Genomic DNA, 15229 nt, shown 5'->3' on the forward strand with positions numbered 1-15229 from the left:
GAGATTCAGGACACAAACCTTTGATGTTTTGATAACATCTTTCAAATGCTGAAGAGCCAGGACTCGCACAGCTGGCTGAGGATGATTCAAACTAAGCAGAAGGGAGGTATCAGAGTCTTCCAGAAACTGAAATACAGATTTCAGAGTCACTCACCACATGTTAAAAATACTTTAAGTATATGTCAGGGTACTGGAAGAGATTCTTTCAGCATTTTTTCAGATGAGAAACCTTGACCAAAAAAGTGTCAACAGCAGGACAAAGATGTTGTATAACAGTTTCAAATTTGTTCTTCCTCACTTTGGCAGACAGTTTTTGGAACACAACTTGAGAAGTACAGTAAAGCACAGATACCTTTCTGTCCTAGAAAAACGTTACACTTATCTAAGGATTCTGAGAAAGCTCTGGTGACAATGTCAATGTGACAGACCATAGATAGAAACTGTTAAAAAGGTACCCCTGCCAGTACAATTGCCTGCACTTATCTTTTGAACGTTAAAGGCTAGAAGAAAGTCACATGGCTTCATTCTGCATGCCTTTTTTCTGTTTCTCTCTTAACCCACTTGCTACTCAGTCACAGAATCCATGCCTTCAGGAAATCAGTACGAAAATTCACAAAGTTCTTCATTATATAGGTTACCATCTTTTCCTAAGTGATTTCAGTCTCTCTCACAATACTAACCACCTCTTAGTGATATAAAATAACTCAAAAAATCCTTAAACTAATTTGTTGCAGTAGTGCTTATTCTGTTTCTCTGAGTTTGACTTACTCTTCAGAAACTGCACAGAACTCTGAACGCTATATTCTTCCACCTTACTGACTGTAAGCATTCATAAAAACAACACAACAACCTTCTCTTAACTCTGTTAATGTTTGTCAGCTTACCCCAAACAGACTTGCATGGCACTGACAAGCTCTTTAAGTAAGATCAGACCTTGATGGGCAGCACCACATTGTTATCAAACAGTACACTCTGTGCACTGGCCATGTTCATAAGGAAAAAAGTTACCATAAGAGCAATCAGGTGCAGGTGGAAGTGCGTAAATTTTAATGATGAGAAAAACTCACACCCGTGACTGCTCATAATAAACATGAACTTAAAAGATCTGATAGCTTCTGGTTTTATCACATTTTTGATCAACTCATCATTGCACTTAAGTGTTTTTTTTTTTTGCTTTTTTTTTTTTTTTTGGGGGGGGGGGGGGGGAGGAGGGGGTGGGCAGATGGAGGAGGTAGAGGGAGAGGAAGGAACAGAGAGCAGACCTTTGGCACATCAACTTTCTGTTAGTATAACCAGGTAAGAACTAGGATCAGGAATTAAGCTTCCACCTACCTTGTATTTGCCACAGCTTTGTGACAGAGAAATAAATTGATGAAAAAGATTTTGGTCAGCCTGATCTGTAGCACCTTCCAGATGCTCCTCCAACACAGCATCTAATGCTTTAGGATACCTGCCAACAGACAAAACTCCAACATTTTCCACAGAGCATTATAGAAGAGCAAGTATTTTCGAGAGAAATACAAGGAAATACAAGGAAGCTGAATGCACTTTTCTGAACCAGCTATTTTAAGAAGCTTTGCAAAGGCAATCAGTCTTTATGTCTTAACTCAGATGACATGCAGCCCACTAGGGTAAATAATGAGCAGAAAAGGTAACGTCAAACAGCAAGAAGCCATGCAAAGCCAGTAGGCCTGTGCCCAGGTATGACAGTGTTGACAAAACAAAGTTAGATCAGCAAAATAAAATTTAGACAAAAATTAAGAGTCAGTTACTTCTACTGTATTTTTTCAGCAAGATTATTGTGGTTATGACACGCAATAAACCAAGATCATAGCTGACCTTATCAGCCTACAGGCTGTATATATGTCATAGGAAAATGGAACTTACTTTCTCTCAAGAAGTCTGATAAGAGGAAGCAGCTTTTGACTGATTGCATCCATTTTGGTGGGATTAGATTCAATCTCTGAACCATAGGAGATAAACCCTTCAAGAAATTTGCTAAAATTACAAATAAAAGAAAAAGCCACCATTTTTAGGTCAAACCAGTTTTCATAAATGTTATAAAACATACTGCTGAACAGGATAGAATTAATATGCATTACTTATTGCAGATTTGCTCCTGGCCTTATGTTTCACTCTGTCCCATAAATATTCCCACAAGTGCTAAAATCATGACTCTTTCGGATTAGTGAACATTTCAGTTTCAATACCTAAGTTTGGAGTTAATTTGTAAACCCAAATAAACATGACACTAAAAGGGATGCTCATATAATGGTAACAGCATTGTCAGGATTGTCAGCAATTCATTGTTATTAAACCAGAAATGACTGAAGTACTGCAGAAAAAACAAAAACAGATCTATGTTAACTCACGAAGCCAATAGGTGATCTAAATCTTTTTCCAGTGGTATACTCTGAAGAATAGCTTCAAGATGTCTGATGTAAATATGATCATCTCTCTCCTCAGATTCTTCTTGTTCCTCTAAGAAGAATGAGTAATAATAGCAGATGAACAATAGCTTGAACATAACCTCCCCATCCTGACTAAAACTAGTAGCTGGTACAGGCAGCATCATCTGATGAGCCAAGCACACAACTTGAAGACAACAATGTTCACTGATAACTCACATACACTCTCAGTGTGCTTCTAGCAATGCATTACACCAACGTCACTGAAGTGCCAAAGGCTGCATTGCTGTCAATAAACTCAAGTATGCTATGGAGTGTTCCAGATCTGCTACCACAACCTATGCCAGCAACTTGCTAGAGCACTCCTTGGTGTCAATCTCGACGCTTTCAACTAAAGAGCTTTCCCAACCATGATTTGGCAGTTAAAACAGTCCACAGCACAAGCAGACTTGATGGTACAGACACAGACCGCTGCATACCAGTCAGCCTTGTTATCCACGAACATTTCCAGGCACATTTAATTTACTGGGTAAACACAGATCTCTACCACTTAAACTACATATGCATTACATGTAATCTACCTAAAATTGATTTATGTATGGACTCAAATCATGGACTTTGCAATATTACAGTACTTCTCTAAGAGTAAGAAATGTAGTATATCAAAATTAAGTTACTGCTGCATATTGAAAATCAACATCTAAATCAAAGTGACATAGGTATAACAATGCCTAAAATAGCATCCTCCATAGAACATTGAAAAACAAAAAGCACACTGAAGCTCAACCACATCTTCATGTGTATTGGTACAGTTTTAAGAGCAGAAACAAAATGAAAACAGCACAGCTAAGACATTTAGCATAGCTCTCTGTCTATAAGACTCAAAGTTTTAAATATATGTGCCAACTTACCTGCATCATATTTCATGATACTGCAAACAAGGTGAGGCAACAAGTAACGCAGAAGAGGAGAGATATCATAGCCTTCTGAAAGGCCTTGCAAAAGCGTTACCAGTTCTGGGTTGTCGCACAGATAATTAAACGGCCTGCACAACAGGACAGGGAAAAAAAAAGGAACAAAAAAAACAAACGTAAGCTCATCTGGGTTACCAATACTTGCGAAATATCCTAAGGATTCAATTTTCAGTACTGGGTAACAGCCTCAATATAAGTAAATGCTGCAAAGACTGAAAGGATACCACTTTCTTGTTGCCAGTTTTACTGGCGCATTTAACGCCCAAGAAGAAAACAGAGCTGCCAGTCACACTGAGCACAGCTGCTGCAAAGGCACAGTGAATATCTTCATGCTTTTGAGAAGTTGGTTGTATGAGATAAAGTAATTGTATGGATTGCACGAAGAGAGATCCTCGCATTGCATACAGTGAAAAGAAGGGAAGAGAAGTACAAGCTTAATGACAGGAGATCCTCAGAGAGAAGTAAATTGCTTCCTACTAATAAGTTCCTCTCATCTTGTCTCCCTTTATATCCACCTGCCTGGATGCAGCATGATACAAGAAGCATGCCTGTTCTTAGCTTCCTGCACCTTTGTTTTTAACCTGTTTTCCTCTTCAAAGACTGCTTCCAAATATCTGGAAGGTAATTGCTGTGTTTATCCCAGCAGAGACTTATTCTACTGGAATACCCATGTTAATTTTTCTACCAGCAACCAAACTCCTTGTAGCATGCAGGATTCCAATCACCATGTTCAGCTGCATGCAACAGCACTAACTGTTGCAGGGCAAACAAGACTGAAAGAAATGAAATACCACATGGACATCCAGAAGAATACAAGACTTCTAGGACCAAAGCAGTAGTGCTATAGAGGCACTTCAGCCGTAAAATGATATGAACTTAAAAGTTCTTCCATGGAAGGGGCAAAACTACTTTTTTTCCAAGCTCTTTAAATAACCCCAAATTTGCACTACAATTATTATGCTAATTTCTTTTCCAAGACTCCCACCTTCAAGGAAGTCTCTTTCTGACAGGCTTCAGTTTTGCACATGGACAGCAATCCCTTACTGAGGGAAGTGGCAGGAGGGGGACCAAATGACAAACTCGTACGACTGAGACTCCTCAGCTGTAGCGGCCACAAAAATTTTCAAAGCAAGCCAAATAAACCTCTGAACCCTTTGACACACTATCAACAATTCTGATAGGGAGGTTTCCTTTTAATGAGAAGGATGAAAACATTCATACTATCAAAGTGCAGCTTGAGCTTTTAAAAGGAGGAAACTCAGTTCATGTAGACTTACTTTTTCCCAAGATTGTCTCCTTCCTGAGTTTGTAGAAGTAGGTTCAAACATGCTACCCCTTCCCTGGCTAATGAGGGCACTTTAGATAACGTTTTGCTTATCTGCAACATCAAGGAATGCACCAAGGAGATCTCCACTGTCACTTTCACTGTCATCTGGCAGATTATCATGTATGTTGCAGCTCTGTAGTCCTGTATAGAGGATTTCAAGCCCTAGTAAAAGAGAAAAAGTTGTAATTTTGACATATGCAAATTAAAAAAAAAAAAAAAAGGTAAATTAACATACATATCATTTTCATCTTGACATCCATGCAATTACACTAGCTTTTTCTCGAGGTGTTAAGTTCTCTGCTTTTTAACAGAGCAGCGATCCCACATGCTGGCGCAAATAGGTAATATTAAAGCAGGTTGATTACTCTAACTCCATTTCCTCATTGTTTAGCACACTAACTTTCTAAACCAAAGAGGCTCAGTCAAATTGTGTATCTATTTCTCACAGTTTCATTCTTCATGCAGAGCAGGAAATAAAGTTCTTAAAAGTGCTCTTTAAAGGCATGAGAAAGCATTATTAGTCATGGACCTTCATGTGCCTAACGCTTCAAACCCTCCCAACAGTTAGCTGCAGAAAGCATGATGGCAGAACACAGTACAGTTCATCACACAAGTAGGAAAATAAAACTTCAGGTACCTTTTGGATGTAAGGGAGCAGCATGGAGACTATGCTGTCTGTTATATTCTCTGCGGCTCCAAGAGCTGATACAATGGTGGAAGCATAAAATGCAAGAAGAACTCTCAATTGAGCAGAGTTGCCAGGTAACTCGGAGAAGACCTGGATAAGAGAAGATGAAGTTGTTGAGATATCAGAAAAAGTGGAAACACTCATATCGTTTCCCAAAAAAGAGTATGATCTCAGAAATCCAGCATGCAAGTTCCACTAACTCCTGTTGATGCAACCAAAGGCATCACCTCCCCCAGCAGAAAACTTTGCCAGTTTACTGTCCCCTTCCCCTTTTAAATTCTCATTAATATTTAAAATCATACATTTAAAACATCCATGACAATCCCCAAAAGAGATATCAAAATTCAAAGTTACAAACCAGTAGGACAAATGAGTTTATAAAAGCAATTAAGACAATGAAGTACTTTTAAACAGCACAGTATCTTTAAGTAATACAGTAGTGCCAAACTGTTTTGTCCTGGCTTAGTGGTTCTCTGCTACTTCTCACCTGAATTTTTACAAATTGAAATCTATGTAAATAATAAGACATGTTCATATGGCTTGCCAGTAAATGAGTCCTTTTACTATATGATATATGAATCAAAATATTAGTAAATGGCATAATACTGTACATAAACAAAGATGGGAACAAACAAGTGACAACACACTAACGTTCTAGAATGAAAAAAACAACCTTCACTGATTTTGCCACCAGTCTACAGATGAAATCCATGAAATCCAGGTCTTTGTAGCAGTGTGTAATGAGAGTACCCCTTGCCAGCGGGACGCCAGGTTTCTTTCCATGATAAAGAGAGTAAAATTAGCACACTCTAGGGTAAAGCAAAGCTCCCAAAGTAAATATTAGCATTTACCTCTTTAAATTAAGCCTACCAATTGGTTAACACCATTGAAATTGAAAATAAGTAATAGAAACCCATACACCTCTCTGGAATTTTTACATTAAGACAGATGCTGAATAGCATTACGTATAATGTATATTCAAATAAACAAATATTTTAGTAATTGACATACTTCCTAGCAGTTGCAAATACTTAGACCTTAAAAGCACACACTAACTTCGTCAAAACAAAAGTAATTATGATTGAAGCTTTTTATCGTTGTATTTAAAGAAAGACAGCAGAAACAACAGGTGGGAGTTCAAGCTCCATTCTTGCAATTAGATATTTCTGTACAATCCTACAAGCAACCACACGAACAGGTGGACCATATTCAGAGATCTACTAACAGAGTCAGGATATTATTAATAAAGTTCCTCATGTTGCTCCCAACTTGCATCTTTTAAGTACTTTACCCTTATTGGATCCAGCCAGTGCCATTTATGAGTTGGGCTTTTTATATTTAAAAGCTGAATAACTCTCACAAATAGTTTAGTCTCATGATATGGCAGAACACAACCAATCAAACTATCTTGATTGTAGAGGTGGATGTGAAATCTAAATAGAAACAAATAAATACATACAGTTAAAAATTTACTTGAAGGTCAAAACAAAGACTCAGCCATGTTCTTCTCAGAACACCTGGTTTGCTTCCTTTTAAGCAAGACCAGAGAAGACTATCACACTGAGGCAGACATATGGTCCGCTTCCCATCCAGAATCCAAAAAAAGGCCACTAGCCATATGTAGGAAGACAGGAAAGAAACAATTTTTTACCTCTCTCTCAATGATTTTAGGTCCCTAGTTGACATAAACTAGAACTTTAGTTTCTTTTGTACAGACTGTTAATATGAAATCAAAATCTACAATAATGTAGTACAAATTTCTGTACAATATATTAAAAAGAAATCACGATTAAAATGTATCAACAGCAACTGCCCACTCACTGTTTCATGATATGAAACATTACACTTTCTGTATCTGGATAGGTCAATTTATATAAGGACGAGAGCACTTATTGAAAATACTTGGTTCATTTTTTCTTCACACCTTCTTACATTACCTTGTAATAAGGCTACTTAGCTCTTGATATAAAACAAAGGCATGTTTTACAGTTCACAGTTTATATTGACAGTTTGCTATTTTACACAGCACATTATCTCAAAACATATTACAGAAAAGCCTCTCTAGGTCCTCTGTAAGATGGTTAGAGCTGTACAAATTTAGTGAAATCCTGGTAAACAAATATTTATACAGATCATCATGGTATACTGAAAATTTTCAGGGAAATTTCTCAAAAGACCAAAATCTAATTGGCACATATAATGCACAGCCCCATAAAATCTAAGCCCAAATTGATATCTTTATAAATATAAATATATAATTTTAACCTTTCAACCTTTGTTCCAGAAAGATGTGGTATAATTATAAAAATTATTCTTATAAGGAAAGAAATTTCTTGCATTTCTAGAAACCTTATCTATACATGTATGATATTCAGTGGATTACCTGTGAATAAGCCATTCAAGGCACTTCTGTGCTGGCTTAAGCATAAAGTAGGGGGACAGGTGAATGAGGAACAATGAAATATTCTGATTCAGCTGCTGATTTACTGCTTTACTCTGAACACTGCGTTCCAGGCCTTTGGACATGGGACTAAACAAGCTGGATTGGAACACTTCAAAAGAAGGGTCAATCCCCATCAACTCTTCTAATCCAGTGCATCCTGCGGGGAAAAAAAAATGCTTTAAATGCAACAGCTGTAATTACCAGTCCTATCCAGCTACGTCCTCACTGGCACTGGGTACAATTTTGAGCTCTTCACTTAAAGGAAAACATTGATGTACAAATGTGAATCCAGCAGAGGACCGTGACGATGGTCTGGGGACTAAAAAATGACATACAAAGTAAAGGCTGAGAACTGGGTTGAAATGAGATGAGATCACCAAAAGGAAATCTTACTGCTGTCAGCTTCTACTTAATGGCATAGCATAGGTTATCAAGGAGATGGAGCCAGACTCTGAGATGCACAATGGAAGGACAGAATAGGATGACAGTTATTCCAATTGGAAGGGACCTACGAAGATCATCGAGGTCAGTAGTCTGACTACTTTGAGGATAACTAAGAATTAAAACTTTTCATTAGGACTGCTATCCTCTTAAATAAGGAAAGGTATCAACCACCTCGTTAGAGTCTGTTCCAGTGTCTAACTACTCACTTGAAAGAAATTCAGATTGGAGGGAACAGATGCATGCTGGAACACAGGAAATTCCATGTCAATATACAGATTTTTTTTTTTTTAACACAGTGATGGTCAAACACAGATCAGAGGTCCAACACTGGATCAGAGTCCACAGTACCTCTATCCTCAAACTCAGTCAAACACAAGCCTGAGCAACCTGAGCTAATTGACCCTCTGATCAGTCAGACTAGTAGCAGATGACGTTCAGGGGTCCCTTCCAGGCAAAATTAGTCTATGATTTTTATATATCTGAAGTAAGCAAAGGTACTTCTTTGAATAAATTAAAATACAATATTCCATACAGAATGATAAGAATTGTTTCATTATTTTACACGAGTTTATACAGATTGAAGGCTATGCAAAAAGCACATTCTTGGGTAAATATATATTCAAAAATGGGAACTGATGCGCATAAGGGGCCTGACATGTGCCAACACAGAAAAGGCTTTTTCTATTTTCCATTATTTGTGGTCATAATGTTACCAAAGAGTAGGGTGTCAGTACATTTTCATGAAATCCTAGATTAATTCAGGTTGCAAGGGACCTTGGGAGATCTCTAGTCTAAGGCCCTGCTCAAAGCAATACTAGCTCCCATATCAGTCCAGGTAGCCCATGGAATTATCCAGTTGTGATTTTCAGAAGGATGGATGGCAGTCTCCTGTTAAATTGCTTGATGTGATGAAAAGGCTTTTCGATACGCCCACGCTGAATCTCTGCTGTTTTAACTTACACTTACTGTCTCCTGTTCTCCTGCCATGCATTTCTCTGAAGAACATGACCCATCTTATTAACATCTCCTCATAGGTATTTGCAGGCTGCTAGCAGACCCATGAAAGTCTTCTCTTCTCTACAATTAAGCCAGATTATCCTTCCTCCCCTTTTCAGGCAAGTTCTCCAGCCCTTTAGTACCTTGTGTCCTCTGCAATGAACTCACCCCAGTTTGACGAACATCTTATGCTGGGGATGGAGGCAAAACTGGACAGTCTTCTAGAAGTCACCTAACAAGCACTGAGTGAAGAGGGATATCATGCCCCTCAAGCCACCAGGTGTACCTGTGACAGCACAGCTTGGAATGCTGCTGGCCATCTTTTCCAGCAGGACACAGCTTGCTGCCCCCCAGCACTCCCCTGGGTCCTGCTGCAGGATACAGCCCCTGAGCCGGATCACCCAACCAGTTTTTCACCCATGTAGCTGCCTCCTGTACAGACTGGAATGTCTGAAACTAGTCACAGAAATGTTGTGGGAGACAGCGTGAAAAGCCTTGCTAAGGCTAGATAAATGGCGAGCACCGCTCACTCCTTGCTGTACCAGGCAGGCGTGACTGATCTGCGGTAACGCCACGCTGACTGTCCCCAGTCACCTCACGGGCCCTGAGATGTGCTCCAGCGTGACCCATCCCGCAATTCTGCTGCTAACCGGAGGATCACAGAACCATTACGGTTGGAAAAGCCCCTCAAGACCACCTGGTTCAAGCATCCCCCTACGCTGCCTACCTGAGCTACACCCTGAGTGACTCCTTTGGCCCCTCCGTGGCTAAGGACACGCCCTCCCCGCCCGTCCGGATAACCGATTTTTAACGCGCCAGCCGCGCGAAGCCCCCAGCTCACCGATGGCGAAGAAGGTGTCCCTGTCGACGGCAGCCGCCTCCTTGCAGTCGAACAGCAGCGACGCCGCCTCGGCGCGGCTCAGGAGGCTGGGGTCGCTCTGCGGCAGGGCGAGCCGCCGCAGCTGCTCGGCCAGGGACGTCATGGCTCGGCCGCTCCCCTCCGCGGACACCTAACGGGAAGCAACGGCGGCAGGCCGCGGCTCACACCGGCCCCGTAACGGCCTCGTAACGGCCTCGTAACGGCCCCGTAACGGCCGCCGGGCCGCGGTTACCATGGAGACGCCGCCCCCCTCCCCCCCCCAGCCCAGTCCCGCCGCCCCGCGCCCACCTGGCCGCGCGCCGCCCGGCACCGGGCCCCCACGTGCGCAGCACCGCGCGCCGCTAACCCGGAAACAGCGGCGGAAGAGGAAGCCCCGCCTCCCGCCGGCCGGGCCACGCCCCTGCCCGTCTGCCCGCCCGCGGGAGGGGTGGAGTGACCCCGCCCCCTGCGCGTGCCGGGAGCTGCCGTTGGCGGCCGTTGGAGGCGCGTGCGCGTGACTAACGGCAGCGTGCGGTGGCTGTGGGGAGTAGAGGGGGTCCTGCTGGCCAGTGGGGGTGTGAAGCTCTTTGGGCAGGGCTGGTATGCCCTCGCTGTAACGGTGCGCAGAGCTGGGGTTGTTCTACATCCAGGTTCTAAGCCTGAGCTTTTAAAAGGTGCTGAAAGCTCCTTTGGTGCGTGTGGGTGAGGTCCCAGAGCAGAACCCCAGGGTAACGTAGGCTGGAGGGGCTCTCTGAAAATCACCTGGTCTAGCCCCAGAGCAGGGCCAGCTCAAGGCAAGCTGGAATGGAGCAAGTTGGCATTGGAATGGGTTGCCCAGGGAGGTGGTGGAGTCACCATCCTGGGGGTGTTCAAGGAAAGGTTGGACCTGGCACTGAGGGACATGGTTTATTTAGTGAGTGACATTGGTGGTAGGGTGATGTCCGGACCAGATGACCTTGGAGGTCTTTTCCAACAGTAATGATTCTGTGATTCCATCAGTTGCTCAGAGGTTTGTCTGGCCAGATTTGGTGCATCTGTGAGGGTGGAAGTTCCATACGTTTGGCTGCCTTCAGGTTACAAACAAATTCCTAAGATTAAAGAGTATGGTGTCACCCACCTGTTTGCATTTAGGGCCATGGTGTTTTGCACCTTGAAGCAAGTGAACGAAGCCAGAAAGAGAATGTAGGTTTTGGCGATCCAGGAGCAACCTGGAAAAAAGCAGAAATAAAACTAATTTCAGTTAATATGAGCTGATGGGCAAGATGTCAAATATAACAATTCCACCACCAGATATGTACAATTATTCCATATATTGTCAAGAAGCTTTATAGCTACAACAGAAATAACAAATTTGTTTCCAGTAAAACCGCCTTGTTTGGCAGTGATTTAGCGTGCAGTAGAAATACAAAATAAAATGGATGTAGATTTAGTTTTGCAGAGAATTATTTATGTGCTTAAATTTATCCATTACAAGTGTCTACTGATTTCAGCAAGACAGTATGCTTTTATTAAATTAAATGTATGCACACCTTTGTAGGAGCGGGAGCAGGGAGAGGAAACAAAGTGGGATATCTGGTTTTGTGCCTGGTTATATTTACTGGTGCTTTGTCAGTGAGAGTGTATTAACTACTTATTTTTGTGTTACTTCTGACAGTATTTGGTTGTAAAGATAATTGCTTAGCTGTTAAAGGTTGATACCGCTGCAATTAAAATAGCGTTAAGGTATTTGGAGGATTTTACTGATTTAGAGGATTACTACTATTTTTCTGATTGTTCTAATGCCTAGATTCTGACCATCTGGCAAATGAGCTTGCTACGGGTGAAGCAAACCAAGATGCCAATTTATTGCACTTGTTCAAATTCCCCATGACTTTTGTGCATCTTTTTCCTTCATGAAGCCTTTTGCAACCTTATTTTTAGTATAGTTCAAACTGCTATAAATATTCATGTTTCTATATCTAAAAATATCAAATGTTATTAAAATATGTAGACTTTCCAAAGGCCAGAAACCAGTTTCTAAAAAAAGTACTATATTATAGTTACCTAATTAAAATCAGTCGTTATATAGCAAAATAATTGCTAATAACTCTCTAGCCAGAGAGATAAACTGGAAGTTGAAAATACTGAACTGTGTTCAGGTTTCCAGAATTCCTATCCCACTGTATTCTTCTTGTAGAGAGCTGCAAGAAGTATCTTTCTAGAGAAGGAAAAATACTTGGTTTTGATTTAATTTCAAAAACCTGTTCTATAGGAAAAATACAAGAACAGAATGCCTGTTAAGAGCTATGCTTAGCTAGCACTGTAATTCCTCAGTGGTGAAGCTGACTATCTCAGAGACTTGTTCCAATTTCTATTTATGTGCATTAAGCTCTGGAGATGTACACTGAACTGCAAAGTGATGCTTTTCTGAACTTAAAATCAAGCCTATTTCATCCAGTCCCTTCAGATTCCCAGTGCCTGCATTGTCACATTGCTACTCTGTGTAGGTGGAATTCTTGTGGCCATATTGCAGCTAGGGTTGTCTCTGTTGATGGTTGCTTTTAAGCCGAGTTTGACATACATTGGATTGTCTGCTGAAGATTTTTGAGTCTTAGAACGTAAATTTTCACATACTAATTTATATTTGGAAAAAAATGATGCAGAGAGAGCTATATCTACCTCAGTAAGTAATGCAGCCCAGTAGGAAGAAATTTGTGGAAAGAAGTAGTGCTGAGGAACCTCTGTCCACACTATATACATTTCAGAGGTTTTACACCGACTGGATCTTGTTCTGCCCTGTAGGCTAACTTCCTGCTAGGTGCGCTCCTAGAATGCATCGGCTGGTTTGGTTTCTTATGTAGGCCACAGACAGGGAGGAGTTTGAGCTAAAGTGGAGAAGAGAATCACTTCTGATACAAAACAAGAACTGTTCAGTAGAATACAATAGTAACGTATCAAAATGAAGGTCAGGAATTGAGTATCACCTGTACAGTTGACATGCAAAGTTATGGGCTTGGCCAGTGTTTGTATTATTCTCAAGAGTTTATTAATACATTTCCTAAGATGATTCTTTTTCCTTCTTACACCACCTCCTGTAATCTGATGATCCACCATGATTTTGGATCATTTATTAAAACAGTTTTGAAGGAGTTGGAAGAGAGCCACTGTTCATCCACTTTGCTATTGCTTGCTAATAGTCTTGGTAAGTTTACTGACATTTCCCCATGCCATTGGTAATAGGGAATGTGAAAATACTTGACATCCAAAATACAATCTGATTACAACATGATGAAGTAATATTAAAACTTTTCTAGAGTAGTCACAGGAGTCTTTAATGTCCTTACAGTAAGTATCAAGTTCTCCAGCTTTTGAAGCAGAAGTAGGTGTTAACAAATGTGTGTGGTTAGTGGGGGTATATGTATGCAGAGCTGTAAATGAATCCATATTCTAGAAGTGGATTGGACATTTTCTAAGCCAATGTAAGCTTGTTGTCTGGAGATGCCTTTTGTTTTGCTGTGGGTTTCAGGAGGTGTGCTAACGTTCTGTGGTTTTGGAGGCTGTGCAGTTAAATTTTCTACTCTGAGCCAATGTACATCTTTGTTCTTAATTCATATACATATCTGCTCCTTTTTGGAGATTATCATTTATAGGCAGGTATCTGTGGTCTCTGATTTTATGGAGTTCCTGTAATTGTCAGGAAGAAGGGAAGAACAGTGCTTTATTGTATACTTTAGGGCTCTAGTAATTTATTTTTCTCTATTTTAATTTCTTTCTGCTCTCTGTAAAAATGCAGCAGTCACCCTTTGCATCTGGACTTTGTTATGCAATGATCAGACAGTGCCTTTCTGCAGCGTATACCTTGATAGGCCTTGAGTCCATTATTCTCTTGGCTTGGCTTTTGTTAGAAACAGAGATTGGAGTTACTGTACCATCTAGGAATGCAAATACATAAAACTAGAAAGTTGAGATTTATCTTCCCTATCTTCTACTCCTCAGCAACAGACTTACCTTTTATGCTTACTTTAGGGAAACTCAGGAGTAACTCATGAGGACAGTGGAGTTCTACAGGAATGCAGCTGGTGGAACTGGAGGCAGAAACAAGCATAATTCAATGGTGCTTGAAGTTCCAGAAAATGGCAGTACTAATAGGTGAAACAGGACTGAAAGGAAAATAATTTTTCAGTTGAACTGAATGGCTGGGAGAAACTTGCTTGCTAGGCACTATATCAAGCACATCATCGACTTACTGACCACTGTGGCAGTCAGTATCATGTTTCCCTGGCTTTTCTTGGAAAATCTATTGCAGCTTCCCCCAGCCATAAATTCTCATGTGTAGCTGCATTCCAGATCTAAAAATAAATAGAAACCCTCTGGATGGGGTGGAGAAGGGGCTATTTTGGGGACTTTACTGTATTAAAGGTTTTATGACATGGTACTACAAACTCCGTGCTTCTAATCAAAAATTATTGTAAAGGAAGCTTTTAAATATTTATTTTAGAGAAGAAGAAATAAACCATAAATAAATAATAATAATAAAAAAAAGGTGCTTCGGCTAGGCATATGCAGAGAAAGCATTGGCTTGAAAACAGTAGGCAAGGGCTGTCTTCATAACTCTGTATTCCTACATGGTGGGCCTAGTTTATTCCTAAAACATCAGGGATAGTAGAGATCACAAAAAAAAAAAAAAAAAAAAAAGGAAAAAACAATTCTTCTATTGCTGAACTACAGGTGGATTATTATATTTTTGATATTTGTGTATTGTAAAAAAATCAGTTAGAAAGTTGGATTTCAATGAACGCTCAATTGTTGCAGTGAAAAATAGGCAACTGCCTCTCATGATTGCTGTGACTATGATAGTTCTTTGTGATGATTTGATATTTATTAGGCTGAGAAAAGGTATTTGTGTATACATTAGCTGCTTACTGTTATGAAAAGATGCCTTTGCTAGACAATCTATGGAGAGAGTAGGTGCCATGGAGCTACTCTCTGGTACTTGTGAGTTGTGGTGTTTAATGTGTCAGGAAAACTTGGTAATGGGAGTGTGTTTTTTGGGGACTTGGATGTAATAGGCAATAAGGGGACTGCTGTGTACTAGACATGCCTCATCTTTC

The 15229-nt window shown here is 40.5% G+C and overlaps 1 protein-coding gene across 2 annotated transcripts in view; it reads right to left on the reverse strand.

The window, feature by feature from the left end:
• The window catches only part of HEATR1 (HEAT repeat containing 1), a 39115-nt gene extending 28612 nt beyond the window's left edge, over positions 1-10503 (reverse strand). Inside the window, exons 1-12 of one of the 2 annotated variants that reach the window (XM_084284948.1) lie at positions 10449-10503; positions 10122-10290; positions 7781-7997; positions 6689-6830; positions 6071-6172; positions 5347-5487; positions 4660-4871; positions 3320-3453; positions 2373-2481; positions 1888-1998; positions 1333-1450; positions 19-126 (exon numbers count right to left, since the gene is read on the reverse strand). In XM_084284948.1, coding sequence (XP_084141074.1) covers positions 19-126; positions 1333-1450; positions 1888-1998; positions 2373-2481; positions 3320-3453; positions 4660-4871; positions 5347-5487; positions 6071-6172; positions 6689-6830; positions 7781-7997; positions 10122-10263 — 1536 coding nt within the window. In that variant the 5' untranslated portion in view covers positions 10264-10290; positions 10449-10503. Of the gene's footprint in view, positions 1-18; positions 127-1332; positions 1451-1887; positions 1999-2372; positions 2482-3319; positions 3454-4659; positions 4872-5346; positions 5488-6070; positions 6173-6688; positions 6831-7780; positions 7998-10121; positions 10291-10448 lie in introns of those variants that run through there. The other variant, XM_084284949.1, reaches the window with a different exon arrangement.
• Positions 10504-15229: the final 4726 nt, after the last annotated feature.

This window comes from Netta rufina (genome assembly GCF_964035555.1).
Source record: "Netta rufina genome assembly, chromosome: 3".
In the NCBI taxonomy this organism is placed as follows: Eukaryota; Metazoa; Chordata; class Aves; order Anseriformes; family Anatidae; genus Netta; species Netta rufina.